General features: G+C 41.1%; 1 protein-coding gene across 1 annotated transcript in view; it reads right to left on the reverse strand.

Moving 5' to 3' along the window:
* The window catches only part of MCF2L2 (MCF.2 cell line derived transforming sequence-like 2), a 508,793-nt gene that overhangs the window by 111,659 nt on the left and 376,479 nt on the right, over window positions 1–20,655 (reverse strand). The window contains exon 18 of the mRNA XM_044288562.1: window positions 7,888–7,957. Coding sequence (XP_044144497.1) covers window positions 7,888–7,957 — 70 coding nt within the window. The remainder of the gene's footprint in view (window positions 1–7,887; window positions 7,958–20,655) is intronic.

The raw sequence follows: 20,655 nt of genomic DNA on the forward strand, positions 1-20,655 counted from the left end.
TATATAGCAAACTGCGGCTACCTCCTATGCTGGCCAAACCATCCTTTGTCACGCAATGGGAATTGGATCTAAATATCAAAATTCCTTTTGAGTCTCCTAAATTTCTCGATGCTCCCCACGGGGCCTCCCGCTGTGTCAGAATCCAGGAAAACAGCTACAAAATTCTCACAAGATGGTACAATACGCCTGATAAGATATAGAGATTTGCTAGAGAGGCTTCTGACGTGTGCTGGAGGTGCCGTGGGGAAAGAGGAACCTTCCTACATATTTGGTGGACGTGCCCCCTTATCCAGAAATGGTGGTACCAGGTCTTTTCCACTGCAAATGGTGTTTGTGGTACAACGATCCAACCTTCACCGCAAATTGCTCTCCTCTCCTTCTCTCAAGAAAAGGGGAATGTAAAACCACCATTTGTATTTACACAGATGATATTGGCCGGCTCGCTTGCAATTCCCTAAATTTTGGCTTCAGCCCACTGCCCCAACCTTGGACCAATGGTCTCAAAAAGTTGACCAGATCTACAGGTTTGAGGAACTATCCTCTTGGGAATCTCGTACGCATTTATCCTTCCTCAAAAAATGGTCCTTATGGGCTACATACAGATCCCCCAAGCCTTAGTGCTTAGCTTGGAACCTAATTAGGTTGGTATACCGTTGTATTGTTGTTCACAAACGCACATTAGGCCATAGGCAGCACTATGACGACTCCACGTCTCTGACAATAGATAAAAACGCCTCTCTAACCGATCTTGTGGCCTTTTCTAGGCACCTGTTTTTCTGTCCTTATGTTGTCTCACTTATTGAAAGTCCTCCTTATAGGAGCTATTGACGGACACATGTCCTTATGTATGCATTGTGCATTGTACCGGTGTCCAATCCACATCTGAACTGTACTTCTTTAATACACTGGCGAGGCCTGCGAGCCTATACCTTGATACCTTGTTATTTCCTGTTATACTGTGAAATTTACAATAAAAATATAAATAAAAAATAAATAAAAAAAAGAAGGTGTGTCCAAACTTTTGGTCTGTACTGTATACACACTATATATACAGTGGGATGCAAAAGTTTGGGCAACCTTGTTAATCATCATGATTTTCCTGTATAAATCGTTGGTTGTTTACGATAAAAAAATGTCAGTTAAATATATCATATAGGAGACACACACACTGATATTTAAGAAGTGAAATGAAGTTTATTGGATTTACAGAAAGTGTGCTATAATTGTTTAAACAAAATTAGGCAGGTGCATAAATTTGGGCACCACAAAAAATAAATGAAATCAATATTTAGTAGATCCTCCTTTTGCAGAAATTACAGCCTCTAAACCAGGGGTGCACAACCTTTTTTGGTCTGGGGGCCGCATTGTCACATCGCTCTATTTCAAGGGGCCGCAAATAAAAAAATCGTTGATCGGCGCTCATCTGCCTATTACACAAGCAAAGTGACTGGGGAGGAGTGATCGCTGCCACAGTCATTCCGCCTTCATTTAGATTATACAGGGAGATGTGCAGCAGATAATTGTACATCTTTCATCCTGATAAAATATGCAAATCAGCCGACAAATGAGCGATTCCTTGTTTATCGACTGATCAGCTGCACGATTATACCAGCCAGATATAAGATATGAGCGCTCCTATGAACACTTGTTCCCAGTAATTGTCCCAAATATCGTGCTGCAGCATAACCCCTGAAACCGAAGAGTTATACTTACCTGCTCCCCCTCTCTCTGGTTCTTCGAACTGCCTCCGCTGTTTACACCTGGCAGTGCATGGACATGGTCATACACCACTCCAGCCAATGACTGGCTTACGCAGTGATGTGGCCACAAGCAGCGTGTCACTGCTGAAGCCAGTCATTGACTGGAGCCGTGCAAGTGACCATGGTTATGCACTGTCAGGTGTAAACAGAGCAGGAACCGGAAGATGGAGGCAGCGGGGGCAGTGCAGAGGACTTGAGCGGAGTGGAGCAGGTAATTATGAATTTTCTATTTCAGAGGCCATGCTCTAGGCCTCATTTTTACCAGAAAAGTGGCGACATTTCCTATTTATAAATCAGCAGTTTCCTTTACTGCAGAGGACGGAGCTCACTGGTTATCACCATCTCCAGCCAATCCAGTTATAGGCGCCCTGCAGTAACCAGTAAGCACATTACCTTGCTAGTGGGGAAGGCGCCTATTGGTTAATGCTTGAATGACCAGGCCTGAAAAGGCCTTAATGACCAGACACTTTTTTGTGATTTAGCGCGCATGGTGGTTCAAACTGTTGTAACTATCTTATTTGTTTGACTACCAAGATAATTTTTGCAACAATTTTTATTTGGGGGAAACTGTACAAAACGTTTTTAAAAAGTATATATTTTTTCAAACTATAGCTCCTTATTCTTTAAATATGCAAACTGACACCAAAATAAATTATTATAATTAGATCTCTATTTGTGTATTTTGCTATATAATAAAAGTTTCACGTGAATGGGGCGGTAATGGTGACGGTTTTGATTGGTGTGGGTTTCTTTTCTTTTATGTATGAACTTTTTTTTAACTTAATATATTTCTGATACATAATATGTCCCCCAAGAGGTCATAAAAAGACCTTGGGGGACACTGTCACTTTTTAAAATTTTGCACTTTTTCATAAAAAGACTGTGGTGGGACAGTGAACACTCTCTTTTAAGCACTTTTTACTTTTTATTTTATTTTATTTTATCTTATTTTTTTATTTATTTAGTTTTCAAATTTTTTAACATTTTTTTAAAATATATTTTTACCACATAATTTGTCCCCAAGAGGTCACTGAAAGACCTTTGGGAGACAATAAGTGACTTTTTTTTTGTACTATTTCCACTGTAACTGGATCATCCAAAGGAGCCCCAGTTAAAGGCAAACCAGCCTGGTGCGGAGGCTTTGTACCAGGGCAGCGCTCCTCTGCCCCCGAGACACCTAGAGATCACATAATCGCTGGGTCCACACTGCAGAGCGCTCATTGAGGAGAAGGCAGAAGCGCTAATAAAGCTCTTCTGTCTTCTCCTCGGCTTCCCCGCTCTCACTAATAGCTGGGGACCCTTTCTGATCCTGCTACAGTGCAGGAGCAAAACCTGTGATACATCTGCTGTGCAGCACTCTGTGCAATAACACAGCTAATTGCAGGATCAGCTGTGTTTCTGCCCAGCAGGGCGGGGGCCGCAAACCATGGCTCTGGGGGCCGCATGCGGCCCGCGGGCCGCAGGTTGTGCACCCCTGCTCTAAACGATTCCTGTAGGTTCCAATGAGAGTCTGGATTCTGGTTGAAGGTATTTTGGACCATTCCTCTTTACAAAACATCTTTAGTTCATTCAGGTTTGATGGCTTCCGAGCATGGACAGCTCTCTTTAAGTCACCCCACAGATTTTCAATTATATTCAGGTCTGGGAACTGAGATGGCCATTCCAGAACGTTGTACTTGTTCCTCTGCATAAATGCCTTAATGGATTCTGAGCAGTGTTTAGGGTCGTTGTCTTGTTGAAAGATCCAGCCCCGGCGCAGCTTCAGCTTTGTCACTGATTCCTGGACATTGGTCTCCAAATCTGCTGATACTGAGTGGAATCCATGCGTCCCTCAACTTTGACAAGATTCCCAGTCCCTGCACTGGCCACACAGCCCCACAGCATGATGGAACCACCACTATATTTTACTGTAGGTAGCAGGTGTTTTTCTTGGAATGCTGTGTTCTTTTTCCTCCATGCATAACGCCCCTTGTTATGGCCAAATAACTCAATTTTAGTTTCATCAGCACCTTATTCCAAAATGAAGCTGGCTTGTCCAAATGTGCTTTAGCCCACTTCAAGCAGTACTTTTTGTGCTGTGGGCGGAGAAAAGGCTTCCTCTGCATCACTCTCGCATACAGCATCTCCTTGTGTAAAGTGCGCCGAATGGTTGAACGATGCACAGTGACTCCATCTGCAGCAAGATGATGTTGTAGGTCTTTGGCGCTGGTCTGTGGGTTGACTCTGACTGTTCTCACCATTCGTCGCTTTTGTCTATCTGAGATTTTTCTTGGTCTGCCACTTCGAGACTTAACTTGAACTGAGCCTGTGGTCTTCCATTTCCTCAATATGTTCCTAACTGTGGAAACAGACAGCGGAAATCTCTGAGACAGCTTTCTGTATCCTTCCCCTAAACCATGATGGTGAACAATCTTTGTCTTCAGGTCATTTGAGAGTTGTTTTAAGACCCCCATGTTGCTACTCTTCAGAGAAAATTAAAAGAGGAGGGAAACTTACAATTGACCCCCTTAAATACTCTTTCTCATAATTGGATTCCCCTGTGTATGTAGGTCAGGGGTCACTGAGCTTACCAAGCCAATTTGAGTTCCAATAATTAGTTCTAAAGGTTTTGGAATCAATAAAATGACAACAGTGCCCAAATTTATGTACCTGCCTAATTTTGTTTAAACAATTATAGCACACTTTCTGTAAATCCAATAAACTTCATTTCACTTCTCAAATATCACTGTGTGTGTCTCCTATATGATATATTTAACTGACATTTTTTATTGTAACAACCAACGATTTATACAGGAAAATCATGACGATTAACAAGGTTGCCCAAACTTTCGCATCCCACTGTATATATATATATATTATATACAGCAGTGTACTGACATGTGGAAAAGGCTTTCTGATTGTTGGTATACTTTACAGAAACAAAATTATTACATATTGAAATATTATATATCTTATCATACAGAATTTTTTTTTGTGACCAGAGGTTAATTTTTTTATGTTGGTTGGTGATGGCTACACAATTATTACGAAGACAACAATATAAATACAAAGAACTGGAGGAGAAGTAACTTTTTCCTCATGACTATTTCCAGTAACTTCATGTTTATTTCACTGCTTTTCTTATGAAATACAAATTACTTTCTTTACACTCAGGTGCTCTACTAGTAATAGTCGTTTCCGTTGTTACACCCTCTTTGTAGGTATAGATTATAGAGATAAGAACCCACATGCACAAGCTCTGGCACAGACTGTCTGACATGCTTAGCATTTTATCTACAATTTAATATGTAATAGAGGTTATTAGTATGTGCCTGTCATGATATTGTTTCAAAGCAATTGGGAAGGAATAGAAGTGTCATCTTTACTTATTATATGTACGCTGTATGTACATCTACTTAATTTATAAATGAAAAAACAACAGGATGAAAAAGGCTGCCCCACACAACGATTCTGTAATCTAGCTGGCAACCCTATATATAAGCTGCACTTTTCAGGTAAAATACTCATTCATGGCTTGCTTCACACTGACGGCAAGAGATCCAGCAGGCTGTTTCGACAGAACAGCCTGATGGAGCTCTATAGCTCCAACATTGCTGGATGGTCCTCGAAGGTCTGCCAGCCCCATTGACTATAATGGGATCCGACGTAAATCAAGACGCTACCCGGCAAATATGGAGGCAAACAATCAATACATGCACTCATTGACTGCTGCAAAACTCAGCATGCAGTTATGTCTCAGCCAGATATGTAAATGATTACAAGTCTGTACACAAGAAGGCATAAAATTGCTGCTCTGTAGAAAGGCTCTCAGAGGGTACTTTTGGGTAGTACACCTCTTAGTGATAGATTGTTGACTGCTATACATGCCTCTATGACACACTGGAAGACATTTTGCCCAATTAGCACACTTTAAGAGCACATCACTAGACTTCAGAAGCAGGATGGTTGTTTTGACAAACTGCCCACCATCTAGGCCATTCTCACCTAGCTGTTAGGAGATGTTGGGATCACGGGTTAAGTGAGGGCATGCACACATGGCGAACAGGCTCCGGATGGCCCAGACAGACCACAAGTAGAACAGGCTTGCTTGATCTGCCAACAAGCATGAGCAGTTCCCACAGTTTCATTGTCCACTATTCAGACAGGTGTCTCTGCCTGGAACATTTTTCGGGTCCATGCTCAACTGGATCTTATCTTGTATCCAGGTTAGAGGCAGCTCAGTAGGTTTGTACAGGTTTTCCCAGTAAACTTCTCCTTTCACTCTAATATTGTAATCACATACATATATCATCATTACATTCACACAGAAAAAGTTTCACTCAATCCCAACAACTACTTATGCATTATTTTTTTGTCAATGCGTGTAATTGAAGCAGGAAAGGTTAATTCATTAAGGGATAACGTAACAAGACTTAATCTTTGATTGTCGGGAAGATTATCGCAAACAAACTTTCCTGCAAACGCTCATTCCCGACAATCTACCCAGCTAAATGTGCCGCCGATCACCCAATGAACAAGCAAAACACTCATTTATCAGGCGATCTTGTCATTCGTAGGCACATCACTTATCAACAGGGATCTGCTGCCCAGAAACAATTATTCTGTTTAGGGACGAGGGATCCCATTAGCAATCAATCATCCTCATACTGTGAAGGAGATTACTGCATGTAAATGAAGCATTCTCCTTCACTGGTTTGGCGCATGTAAACCTGACCTAATTACTACCAACAGAATCCGAGATTTTTTATTTGTATTTTTTTGCAAATGACACTGTGGTTTTATTGTGCTTTCTTCTGCACTTAACTTACCTTTCGCAACTCTCACACCTCTCTGTTTCCTCTCCCCTGAGATCTGGCAGGCGTCCTGATGAGTGGCAAAGGATTTAAAGAGCATCTGTCAGCAGATTTGTACCTATGAAACTGGCTGACCTGTTGCATGTGCGCTTGGCAGCTGAAGGAATCTGTGTTGGTCCCATGTTGATTGACAGATCCAGACATGTTTACACTGTCTGGCCCTGTCAATCAAAATGCAGACGGTGTGGCAGGTGCTGCGAGAGGAGAGCCTCTAGGTGTAACGGCAATGCCCCTGTTGCTCCTAGAGGCTCATTTGCATATAGTAAAACTTCATTTATAAACATGGGACTGATACAGATGCCTTCAGCTGCCAAGTGCGCATGTAACAGGTCAGCCAGTTTCATAGGTACAAATCTGCTGACAGATGCCCTTTAAGAGGATTGGTCACCTCTCATGACATGTCTATTTTTGTAATTTTTGCATTCCCCATTCCTCTTACTCTATGTTGCACCATTCCCCTAATATTCCTGCTAGCAACTTTTGAATAAATATTAAACTGGGTATTAGTGGTAGGGGGAAGTCCCTGCAGAGTCTGCAACTATCCGATCTGTGCTATCAGTGTCAGACTGCGCAGGGACACACCTCTAGCAACCAGCTGCTCATTAATTCAAAAATGTCTAGCAGGAATTATAGAGAAATCGCGCAACATAGAGTCATACAAATAGATGCTCCATAATTATTATTACATAGGAAGTGTACTCTGGAGAGGTGCTTTTGTGCCTTGTGTCCGCCTCTAGTCTGACTCCTGATAATCTGTCTTGTGAATGCTGGTCTCAACCTTGGGGTCAAGACTCTGCAAACTGGGGTGCATAAATCTGATTGCCTTTACTGAGAATCCACCTGCAGAACCAATTAGCTACATCATGTAGGCTTTTTGTATAGATATTGTACTCCTGCTAAGAAACTGCAAGTTGTGTGTATGCATAGTGACTTCCAATACTCACTTCTAACTTTGTTATCCGGCTTCTGTGTGCAATAGCCAATATTATATATCACCGAAACCTACCAGACAAAACAGGGGTCCATCTTCTCAATCTATCTTCCTTTCCGCTGCTGCTGTCCCATAGACATACAGCAGTGCTCAGGAAGAGAGAAGGGAGATGGCACATGCGCACTATGCACGCCGTCTCCTCATCCAGCTGATCGGCAGGGGTATCGGGTGTCGGATCTGATATTGATGATCTATCCTGAGGATAGGTCATCAATAGAAAAAGCTCGGACAACCCCTTTAACCTTGAGTAAAAAGGATTTTGATTGATATAAACCCAGCTTACCCTTTTTAAAAAGCATCTTCCAAGAGAATCTGCATCTTCAATGCACTTTTCCAGCTCTTTTAAAAAGGTTCTACAAAAAGAAAAAAAAGAAAGAATAACAATGCAGTAGACTTGCTTTAACCCCTTAAGGACAAATTTGGTATATGACGATTTATTTTGTTTTTTCATCTTTCCATTTCAGAAGCCATAACTTTAATATTTTTCTCATGACATATAAAGAGGAGTTCTTTTTTTGCTGGATGATTTTTTAAAAAAATTGTACAATTAGGGTACGTCTAATGCAGGGATGCTCAACCTGCGGCACTCCAGCTGTTGCAAAACTACAACTCCCAGCATGCCCTAATAGCTGTAGGCTGTCCAGGCATGCTGGGAATTGTAGTTTGTCAACAGCTGTTGATCCATAGGTTGGGCATCCCTGGTCTAATGTATAACTTTTAAACATTTTTGGGGCAACAGTGTGAAAAAACTATGCAATTCTGTCATTGTATTTACAGATTATTTTTCTTTTCATTGCATGGTAAAAATAACATTTAACACTTCTTATGTGGGACTGTAAGGTCATCGGGATTCAAAATTTTATATTTGTATCATGTTTTACTACTTTTAAACAAATTAAAAAGCTTTTTTCACTATTTTCCGTAAATGGGAGCAAGAACTGAGTAATGACAGCTGATGCTGAAGGGGGAAAGGAAGGCAGTTGGGGCAGCAACAATGGTGGGAGATGCACTTCAGTATTATACATAGAACGTCTTACGCATTTGATCTTCGCCATAGAGAGGCTCCGCCACACTATATGTGGTCGTGCTGCACTAAAATACACAACCCAGATTGCTGTGCTGTTCTAAAATAATAGAGAGGACTCATGCACATGTAGGGCAGTCCTGACAATACATTTCAAAGCAGTTCTGAGGGATGAAAAGGTGGCAGTATAAAAATAAAAATGTGATCTGGACTCCATATCTGCAGCACTACCGTAGATAATGGTCCAAAATTGGGGCGATAGATTCCCTTTAACTTGACCACCTGGTATACAATGCATTCGCAAAGTCTTCAGACCCCTTCACTTTTTTCACATTTTATGTTGCGGCTTTGTGCTAAATGAAAGCAAAATAAGATTTTCCCTGTTCATTCTGCTCTTAAAACCCCATACTGATAAAGTGAAAACAGAATAATAAAAAACTTTGTTAATTTACTGAAAAGGAAAAACTAACGTAGTGCACTGACATAAGTATTCACAACCTTTACTCAGTACTTAGTTGTAGCACCTTTGTCAGTGAATACAGCCTCCAGTCTTCTTGGGTACGATGCCACAAGGTTTGCAGACCTGGATCTGGGGATTTTCTGCCATTCTTATCTGCAGATCCTCTCAAATTCTGTCAGGTTGGATGGGGACTGTTGGTAGACATCCATTTTCAGGTCTCTCCAGAGATGCTCAATTGGGTTCAAGTCAGCGCTCTGGCTGGGTCACTCAAGGATATTCACATAGTTTTTTTTTATATTATCTTTTTATTAACATAAGATAGCATGGTACCGTACATTACAGAAATAATTTAAGTGACAGACACAAAATCCAATACACAAAGTTGAGCATATTAGAGGTGGGATGGACTCTTTTCCAGGTGTAAAGGTAATGTGTCTGACCATAAATATAAGAACAGAATGGACAAGGGTGGAAAGGATATATTAGGGTATAGAAGAGGGATGAGAGAAGAGGAAAGAAAAGGTGGGCAAGGAAGTGGAAGACATGGTAGTAAACCCAGTGAAGGGTCTGTCATAAGAACTCATCTGAGCCAAGAATAAAAGGAGCATCAATATCTGGTATATAGATATTGAGAGCCTGAACTAAGAGCCAATGATGTGGTTTGGCCATACCGAGAGAATCAGTGTATCCCTAAAGGTGTAGGTCAGTTGTGAAAACTCCTAGATTCCTTCCACAGGCTCCAAAGTTTCAAAAAATTTGAGCAGTTGTTGAATTCTCAGTGGGCTAACTCTTCAAAATGGAAGATTTGAGAAAGGAGAAGAATCTGAGGTGGAGGGGTTCGACCAAGAAACTCGTATGTATTGAAAAACACATGCTTACTTGTCATAACTATAAAATCAATAAAATGAGAATTGTTAAAAAAAAACATGGAAGATTTGGTCTACTTTGTCAATCCAGGATGCAAATAGTGGAGGGTGATGTGCTTCTCCACAATGAGGGTATCAACGGTCAGGCAATGGTTATGAGCATGGTAGGCAAATTATTAGCAGCTTGGAGTGAGGCTTGTGTATGGACACCACAGTAGAATACGTTTGGTATCTAGTTTAATTGAAGAGGAACATATTTAGTTTATGACCATTTCTATCTCCTTCCAGAAAGGTATTATAATTGGACACGACCACCAAATATGAGATAGAGAACCTTCTCCAGTGCTGCACCTCTAGCAAGTGTTGGGAATATCTGCATTGACCATGTGGAGGAACACAGGGGTTTTGCACCACCTCGTTAATAGCTTTAACAAATTTTCTTGTATACTCTTGTACAGGGTGGCCCATGAAAAAGTAGCCCGCCTCCAGCGAGGTAGTATGATAAGATTAACATGCAAGAGCAATTATTTTTTTTAAAAAATAAACCAGTCATAAAAGATGCTAAAAGACTGCATAGACTGCTGTTTACGTCTATACATCTTTGGGCACATCGGATTATGTTGGCTGATACTGCTTGTCATGCTGCAGATAGTGTTTGTGATGTTTTCCTTGAATTCATCCAGGAGATGTGGATTGTTAGCGGACACTTTCTGTTTTTAAATTTCCCCACAGATAAAAATCGCATGTGGACAAGTCTGGGGAATGTGCTGGCCATAACCCCTTGCTCACAGTTCGCTCCTCCATAAACAGTTCATGAATCTGTGCTAGTGATTTACGTGAGGTGTGGCATGTTACCCCATCTTGTTGGAAAAAGCAGGACATTTTTTCTTCTGGAGCATCACTGCTAAAGAGCTGCAAGCAGTATCAGCCAACATAATCCAACGTGCCCAAAGATGCATAGACTTGAACGGGAAACACTTTCAGCATCTTTTGTGCCTTCTGGGTGATTACAAAAAAATATTCACTTGCTTGCTCATCTTGTCATACTATTGATGGAGGCAGGGCTACTTTTTTGTGGGCCACCCTGTATAAAACATCAGTTGAACCTATGTAGTGAGTGAGAATGAAGGCTTTTTCTGGATCAGTTAAGGTTTTTTGAAGTTCTGTTTCCCATGTATATAGAAAATATATATTTGGAGGAGATGTAGACAGTTAAGAGCACTATAAAAGAGAAAGAATACGTTTAGGAAGGGAGAGGAGTAAGATATATTGTTCAAGCCAAGATAGCGATCTGGTGGGGTCATATGGCATGTACATCGTCCTCAAGTCTCCATGGAAGTTAAGTAAATGTAGAAATGGGGCTGAAGATACTTCCTGAATGGAGGATAATTTATCCCAATCAGGGGCCCCAGTGGTAATAAAAGCATATGTCATAGGGATATCAGATAGTGTCATCCTCACACCAGAAGTTTTTTTTATACGTGGTTCTTTTATATAAGTGGAGTGTCCAGGTGTGGAAAATAAAGGATATCCTAAAGTAGAACAAAGAGTTGGGGAATTAGGAGAGAAAAGAGACAATCATCTGCCCACCTGCACTGCTTTAAAATATGAGTGAATTGTCTGCGAGACCGAAGCCCCCAAACCTCTTTTTCCTAGTAAGAATGAAGAAGGCGATCCTGGGCAATCCTGTACCCTAGAGGAAGATAGAGAAGATTCGACGTAATTGGGTGAAAAACGAGGGGGAAGCTATATAGGAACGGTCTGTAGTGGATAAAAAAATCTTAGAGACTATGCAGGTTTTAAGAAAATTATTTAGAAATAAAGAGAATTTTAGTAATTTTTTATTGGGTTCTGATACTTGGGGCGGAATTAAGTGTGCAAAGCTCACTAGAGTCAGCTGAGAACTTTGTTCCCAGGTAGCAGAGGCTCTTGATCGCCTAGGAGAAGGGGGTTGATGCTTTCAGGGAGCGAATTATAGAGGGCTGACAAGAGACATTAAGGGCTTTGGATTTACCATAGTTCATCTTAAAAATGGAGAGACATTCACATAGTTTCCCCTAGACCACTACTGTGTTGTCTTGGCTGTGTGCTTAGAGTCATGGTCTTGTTGGAAGGTGAACCGTCAGCCCAGTCTGAGGTCTAGAGCACTCTAGATCAGGTTCCATTCAGCTTTCCCTCAACCCTGACCAGTCTCCTTGTCCCAGCCGCTGAAATCCTCCCCCACAACATGATGCTGCCACCACCATGCTTCATTGTAGGGATTGTATTGGGCAGTTGATGTGCAGTGCCTGGTGTCCTCCAGACATGTTGTTTAGAATTGTGGCCGAAAGGTTCAATCTTGGTTTCATCAGACCAGAGATGTGAGAGTTTCTGACAGTTATAAAGTCCTTTAGGTGCTTTTTTTGTAAACTCCAGGTGGGCTTTCATGTGTCTTTTACTGAGGAAAGGCTTCTTTCTGGACACTCTACCATAAAGCCCAGATTGGTGAAGTGCTACAGTTATGGTTGACCATCTATAAGTTTCTCCCATCTGTACACAGGATCTTGGTAGCTTAGCCACAGCGACAATTAGGTTCCTGGTCACTTCTTTTACCAAGGTCCTTCTAACCCAATTACTTAGTTTGCTGGGGTGTCCAGCCCTAGAAAGAGTCCTTATTGTTCCAAACATCTTCCATTAAAGAATCATGGAGGCCTCTGTGCTCCTGGGAACTTTAAGTGCAATATACATTTTTTCTAACCTTCTCCAGATATGTGCCTCCACATAATTCTGTCTCTGAGCTCTACAGATGGTTCTTTCCTCCTCATGACTTGGTTTTTGCTCCGATATGCATTATCAGCTGTAAGATTTCATATAGACAGTAGTGTATATTTCCAAATCATGTGCAACCGACTGAATTTACCACAAGTGGACTTCAGTCCAGGATGATCAAGAGAAATTGGAGGCCCCCAGAGCTAAATTCAAGTGTTATAGCAAAGGGTCTGAATACTCACATCCATGCAACATTTTAGTTTACCTTTTTAATAACTTAGCAAAAATTTCTAAAATTCACTTTTTCATATTTCACTTTCTCATTATGGGGTATTGAGTGCTGATTGATGGGAAAAAACTTTTTTAAGAACAAAATGTGAAAAAAGTAAAAGGAGCTGAAGATTTTCCAAATACATTGCAATCCATCTTCTTTGAAAGGCACATTGGGAAGATGTCACCTCACTTAAAGGCTATGTACACCTTCAGGATAATTGGTCTTTATTAAAAATATTGAGCTATTCTGTCACAAAGGTGTAACTGTTTTTCTAGCTGTGTGCATCCTACTTTCATCTTTGTGGCGTTCTAATAACTAATTTCTAATAACCCTTATCTCTAAATTAAAAACACTTATTTAAGCCACATTCTTATCAGTAAAATAAGGATTGAGCTTTGATGAGTGTTTATAAGGTCTGAGAGCAGAGATAAGGAGCCCATCAGCTAGCTGTCTGACGATGCAGAGAGAAAATTCTGATCCTTCTAATAGAGTATCTCAGCTCCGTACATAGGAAATGACTCCATATTTTTAATAAAGAGCAAATTATTTTTTATTTTCTTTAGCTCATAATGACTACAATGCACTAATAAAAAAAAAAATAGCTCCCAAAGGTGTACAGTCGTGGCCAAAAGTTTTGAGAATGACACAAATATTAGTTTTCACAAAGTTTCCTGCTAAACTGCTTTTAGATCTTTGTTTCAGTTGTTTCTGTGATGTAGTGAAATATAATTACACGCACTTCATACGTTTCAAAGGCTTTTATCGACAATTACATGACATTTATGCAAAGAGTCAGTATTTGCAGTGTTGGCCCTTCTTTTTCAGGACCTCTGTAATTCGACTGGGCATGCTCTCAATCAACTTCTGGGCCAATTCCTGACTGATAGCAACACATTCTTTCATAATCACTTCTTGGAGTTTGTCAGAATTAGTGGGTTTTTGTTTGTCCACCTGCCTCTTGAGGATTGACCACAAGTTCTCAATGGGATTAAGATCTGGGAAGTTTCCAGGCCATGGACCCAAAATTTCAACATTTTGGTCCCCGAGCCACTTAGTTATCACTTTTGCCTTATGGCACGGTGCTCCATCGTGCTGGAAAATGCATTGTTCTTCACCAAACTGTTGTTGGATTGTTGGAAGAAGTAGCTGTTGGAGGGTGTTTTGGTACCATTCTTTATTCATGGCTGTGTTTTTGGGCAAAATTGTGAGTGAGCCCACTCCCTTGGATGAGAAACAACCCCACACATGAATGGTCTCAGGATGCTTTACTGTTGGCATGACACAGGACTGATGGTAGCGCTCACCTTTTCTTCTCTGGACAAGCCTTTTTCCTGATGCCCCAAACAATCGGAGAGAAGTGGCTTCTTTGCTGCCCTTCTTGACACCAGGCCATCTTCCAAAAGTCTTTGCCTCACTGTGCGTGCAGATGCGCTCACACCTGCCTGCTGCCATTCCTGAGCAAGCTCTGCACTGGTGGCACTCCGATCCCGCAGCTGAATCCTCTTTAGGAGACGATCCTGGCGCTTGCTGGACTTTCTTGGACGCCCTAAAGCCTTCTTAACAAGAATTGAACCTCTTTCCTTGAAGTTCTTGATGATCCTATAAATTGTTGATTGAGGTGCAATCTTAGTAGCCACAATATCCTTGCCTGTGAAGCCATTTATATGCAACACAATGATGGCTGCACGCGTTTCTTTGCAGGTCACCATGGTTAACAATGGAAGAACAATGATTTCAAGCACCACCCTCCTTTTAACAGGTCAAGTCTGCCATTTTAACCTAATCAGCCTGACATAATGATCTCCAGCCTTGTGCTCGTCAACATTCTCACCTGAGTTAACAAGACGATTATTGAAAGGATCTCAGCAGGTCCTTTAATGACAGCAATGAAATGCAGTAGAAAGGTTTTTTTGGGGATTAAGTTAATTTTCATGGCAAAGAAGGACTATGCAATTCATCTGATCACTCTTCATAACATTCTGGAGTATATGCAAATTGCTATTATAAAAACCTAAGCAGCAACTTTTCCAATTTCTAATATTTATGTAATTCTCAAAACTTTTGGCCACAACTGTACATAGTCTTTAACAGATGGGTGCCCCAAAGGTGCAGTCATGCAATTTTAGTTGGTGATTGTTAAATGATGTTGTGGGATTTTCTGGGGTTACAGTATGACATAGCATCATTCATTCTCATATAGCTGATACTTGGACTATAATCTTGCACTTTTCCAGTTATCATATGTGCTGTATACAGCCTATACATTTTATCATTCATTGTAAGAAATATTGATACTTTCTCACACATATACCATAATATGATTGTCTCAATGCATTTTTATTATTTTTTAAGGAAAAAAAAGCTTTTACAAAATGCTTGAACTGTAAAACAACAATTCTGGCATTGGGGATGTTTTAATGATGTTCACTTCTGTATTTCAGTGTACAGAGCATTTTAACAGCATTCTATTAAATTCTTCCAGACGCCGGGTGTAATAGGTGCGGTAACATGGCAGGCGTAGGTGCCTCCAGAAAACTGCTTTGCACCCCGTGATTGACTTGGCTAGGTGCTGAGTCTATAGCTAATTGCTGTTCTGGGGTCCTCAGACAAAAGAAAAGCCAAAATGTGAGTCGGGGGCTGTTGTCATTCTATCTGTCATGAGTATGTTCTTATTTATTTTTATTATCTATGCCGACTATTTTGTTCCGATTTTCCCATGCTACCATAAGGCCTCATGCACACAACCGTTGTTCTGGTCTGCATCCGAGCCGCAGTTTTTGCGGCTCAGGTGCGGACCTATTTACTTCAAAGGGGCCGCAAAAGATGCGGACAGCACTCCGTGCTCCGTTCCGTGGCACTGGCCCCGCAAAAAAAATATAACATGTCCTATTCTTGTCCGTTTTGCGGACAAGAATAGGCATTTCTACAATGGGCCGCCCGTTCCGTTCCGCAAATTGCGGAAGGCACACGGGGCGGCTTCCATTTTTGTGGATCCATAATTATAGCATTGCTTTTAGATTAGCTATATCAGGCCTTCTTGAGCTGAATCTTTGCGTTGTGTGACTAATTTTTAACTTTTGCTTGTTTTACTATCAATAAAATTCATTTTAAAATAGTATCCAGTTTTAACTAATGTCTGATGTCTGTTCAGTGCAGATAGTGAGAGCAAGCCTAGGGGTCCTAGTAGTAGAGGTGCCCAATGATGAGACTCTGGTGGCATATCTAATTGAAATGTCATAAATGTGTATGCTGGAAAAAACAGTTTAAAAGGGACAGTTCCAAAATGGAACTGGCAGAAACAGCCAAGCAGCCTCTATCCTCAGTATTCCCTCAGAGAATAAATGGAGTAAAGTGCCTTATCCAGGTGGGGCAATGGGACCTCTGTTCTCAGGATCAGTGGCAGTCCCACCACTCCCAGCTAGCCCCTATCCAGTTTTTCCTCTGGGTACTCCAGTTTCCTCCCACACTCCAAAGGAATACTGATAGGGAATCTAGATAATGAGCTCCACTAGGGACAATGAATGATGACTGACTGTAAAGCGCTGCGGAATATGCCAGCGCTATATAAGTAAAATGCATAAAAATAAATGAAGAATAGTGAAATCCTATTCCAGCAGAGAAATGAGACAGAATTCTGACACATTCGCTGTGAGCCATTTTCTGTGGCTAATTTTTGGCAAGTGGGTGTGACTTAAAGGAGTTTTCCAAGATATTTTTATTGCTGACCTATCCTTAGGATACGTCATCAATAACAGATCAGCTGGGGTCCGACACCCCCGCCGATCAGCTGGTTGAAGAGAAGGCCTCACGCCATGCCAGTGGCACCTTCCCTTTATTGTTTACCTGCTCATTGTCGACATAACAATGGTGACGAGGTATAATTACAAGAAGCCACCATGTTCACTTCAATCTGATATTGATGACCTATGCTGAGGATATCAATATCTTGGGAAAAAGGGGGTTTGGCAGTCATTTACTTTCAATAGGATACAGTTGCAACTGTATGTCATCAATATCAGATCAGTGAGGGTCCAAATGCTGACACCCTGATGATCAATTGCATGAAGAGAACGTAGTGCTTATACGAGCACTATGTTCTCCACACTGTTTACCTGCTCTCAGACGACAATGTAGTGGCAAGCAGGTGTAATTACAGCTCCTCCGTCCCACTCACTTCAATCGGTTTTGTCCTATTCAAGTGAATAAACGGGAGTCGTCCCATTGCAGTGAGTGGGACAGCAGAGTTGTATTTACATTGCTCGCCGCTAAATTGTTGACGTCAAGCAGTTAAACAGTTAGCAGAACACAGCACTTGTAGAAGCACTGCATTCTCTTCATGCAGCTGATCGGTAAGGGGTGCTAGGAGTCGTGTCCCAGATGATCTGATATTGATAACCTATTCTGAGGAGAGGTCATCAATATAGGAAAAGCGGAGAATCCATTTAAAATTAAAATCTAGGCAAGTTTTCATGATTAGGAAAATGTAGATGGATGTATTATTAATTCCACAAGAAAAACCAAAAAGGCTGCATGTTACTAAACTGCACTTCTTACTAAGAGAACTAATGCCACTGGATGACGGTTCACCACAAACTTTCACTTCCCCCCTAACCTGTGTATGTATATAATACTGGTAGTACGGAAAGCTCTTGAATTCACTATAGTGCCTTCTTTAATCTGTGTGGTCCAAACTCAGGACCAAGCATATACAGGTGAAACTCGAAAAATTTGAATACCGTGCAAAATTCATTTATTTCAGTAATCCAACTTAAAAGGTGAAACTAACATATGAGATAGACTCATTACATGCAAAGCGAGATATTTCAAGCCTTTATTTGTTATATTTTGGATTATGGCTTACAGCTTATGAAACCCCAAAGTCACAATTTTGAGGTACCCTTTGCTCAGGGGGTATGGATTAATTAGCTGACACTTAGTGTGACACTTTGAGGCTAGAATATTGAACCTTTTCACAAAATTTAAATTTTAAGCTGCATTAATGCAATTCCTTTTAATTAGCATTACTGAAATAAATGGACTTTTGCACGATATTCTAATTTTTCGAGTTTCACCTGTACAGATATTTCTCAAAATATGCATGCAGCATGGCAGAATTTCATCGGGTTAAAGGGGTTTTCCGGGACTTTAATATTGAGGACCTACACTGACAAGGAAAAGGGTAACAATGTTTTGAACCATTGACTTTCAGGGTTCTTATCTCACCATCCACTACAGCTTCGAACGAGAGACTACCATCATTTTATAGAAAATCATCTTAGCTATCTCATACATAAATTGCCCGCCAATCAGTTGTTTGAAGAGAAGGTTGCGCTTATGCCAGCACAGCCTTCCCTTCATTGTTTACCTGCTCGCTGTTGACATCACAGCGGTGAGCAGCTGTAATTACGGGAAGCCATCCCATTCACTTCTATGGGACAGCTCCTTCCTATTATAGTGTATAGGAATGAGCCATTCAATTGAAGTGAATGGGATGGCTTCTTGTAATTACAACTGCTCACTGATGTGATGTCGGCAAGCAAGCAAACAATGAAGGGAGTAACGGGTGTTGGACCCCAGCCGATCCGATATTGATGACCTATCGATAGGATAGGTCATCAATATTAAAATCCTGGAAAACCCTTTTAAGAATCAGCCAACAGTTACAATGCAGGAAGTGATATTAGAGAGGATGGTAGTGAGGATGGTGTTTAGGCATCCACTTGGCAAATGAGACTGAATGTCAATAAATGCACAGATATGAATCTGGGTACTAATAACCTGGAATATGCAGTTCAGCTCTGGGCACTAGTTCATAGAAAGGAAGCCCTGGAGCTGGGAAAAGTACAAAGAAGAACAACTAAAGTGATAAGGGGCATGGAGAGTCTTAGTTATGAGGAAAGATTATACTTAGTCTTCACAGAGGCGTCTAAGAAGGGACATGATTAACATATATAAATATATGTATAAATGGCCAGTACAAAAAAATATGTTGAAAAATTGTTCCATATAAAATCCCTACAAAAGACAAAGGAGCACTGCCTCCATCTGGGGAAGAAAGAATTCAGGCTCCTTCCCCATAAGAACTGTGAATCTGTGGACTAGTCTACCTCAGGATGTGGTCACAGCAGGAAGCATTGATTGTTTTAAAAAAAAAGCTTAGATGAATTCTTAGACCAGAATAACATTAAATAAATCACTGAAAGAAAAGAGAACAGGTGTAAGTCTCAAAAGTTCACTGCCTATAGAGAGCTAAAAGCAAAATAAATACATGTTATTGGTAACATTAACTAAGAGCAGAGTAACACCCTAACAGGCAACTTCTTATTTTTTGAAGTCTCATAAAGTGGCAGATTATTGGGAGGGCTAATGTTTATGTTCTAGGATACTTTCCTAGTCCCATGCAGACAGGTGCCTGTGATATATCAAACGACGCCTTGCTCCTCCCAAATATCCACTAATCCTAGTCCCAGAAGTCTTTCTTGCAACCAGGACTGATCATCAGGAGACAGCAATGATAAAATATCATAGCCCCAACAGATTGAGGATGTGGTGTGAGCCTCAATCTGCCGGCACTCTGTGTATACAGTGAGCGGTGCACGCATCCAGGGTCAGCGTTCCATCTATCCAGAAGCAAGAAGACCGACACAGCGAGTGCCAGTCTTCTTGCTTCTAGAGAGTCAAAACAGCAGATTTGTACCTATAAAACTGTCTGACCTGTTACATGTGCGCTTGGCAGCTGAAGGCATCTGTGTTGTGTCCACATTGCTGAGGAAAATGATTTATTAATATAGCAATGGTGGGGGGGGGGGGGGGGGTTGCTGTTACACTTAAAGGCTCCACCATACCCTCGCTACTTTGATTGATAGGGCCAGGCAGAGAAAATGTCATCACGCCTGATCCTGACAATCATAGTGCATAGGGAGCAGTAGTTGCAGAAAGAGCAGAGCCTCTAGATGTAATGCAACGCCACCATTGCTCCAAAAGGCTCTTTTGCATATATTAAAACATACTTTTTCTTAGCAATGTGGGCATATATGAACATGAGACCAACCCAGATGCCTTCAGATGCCAAGTGCACAATCAACAGGTTAGCCAGTGTCATAGAACCAAATCTGTTAACAGATACCATTTACAGCTCTTGCTAAGTAATTGCTAATCTTTTTGTTCTTTGTACTGCTTTAAAGAGAACAATTCTTTTGCCATGTCTGTATGTCTATTAGACTATGCCAAAGACATAGCCTAATAGACTGACACTGGTACAGTGATAGGCTATAATACATTGGTATTTTTACACATGAGACTTCCTTTGGTCTGGAGCTCCCGCCATAACAACCTGCATCACAGTTAACTCTGATCCTGGTCTCTTAATTCCTTAGATGCCACGGTCAATAGCGCATGCAGGAGGCTGTGAGAGGTGAGAGGTAGAGGACTTTCTCTGTAATATCGGCAATGGCTTCCGGGGCCAAGGACTGCCATAGCTGTATGACTATTAGGCTACATTAACACGACTGTATGTGTTTTACGGTCCGCAAAACACTGATCTGCAAACAATATAGATGACTTCCTTTTGGTATCCGTTTTTTTGCAACAATGCCTATACTTGTCCGCAAAATGGAAAAGAATAGGACATGCTCTATATTTTTGCAGGGTACGCCGTAGCGCCACCTCCCCTCTCTGCC

The sequence above is a fragment of the Bufo gargarizans genome, chromosome 4, assembly GCF_014858855.1.
Source record: "Bufo gargarizans isolate SCDJY-AF-19 chromosome 4, ASM1485885v1, whole genome shotgun sequence".
Taxonomy (NCBI): Eukaryota; Metazoa; Chordata; class Amphibia; order Anura; family Bufonidae; genus Bufo; species Bufo gargarizans.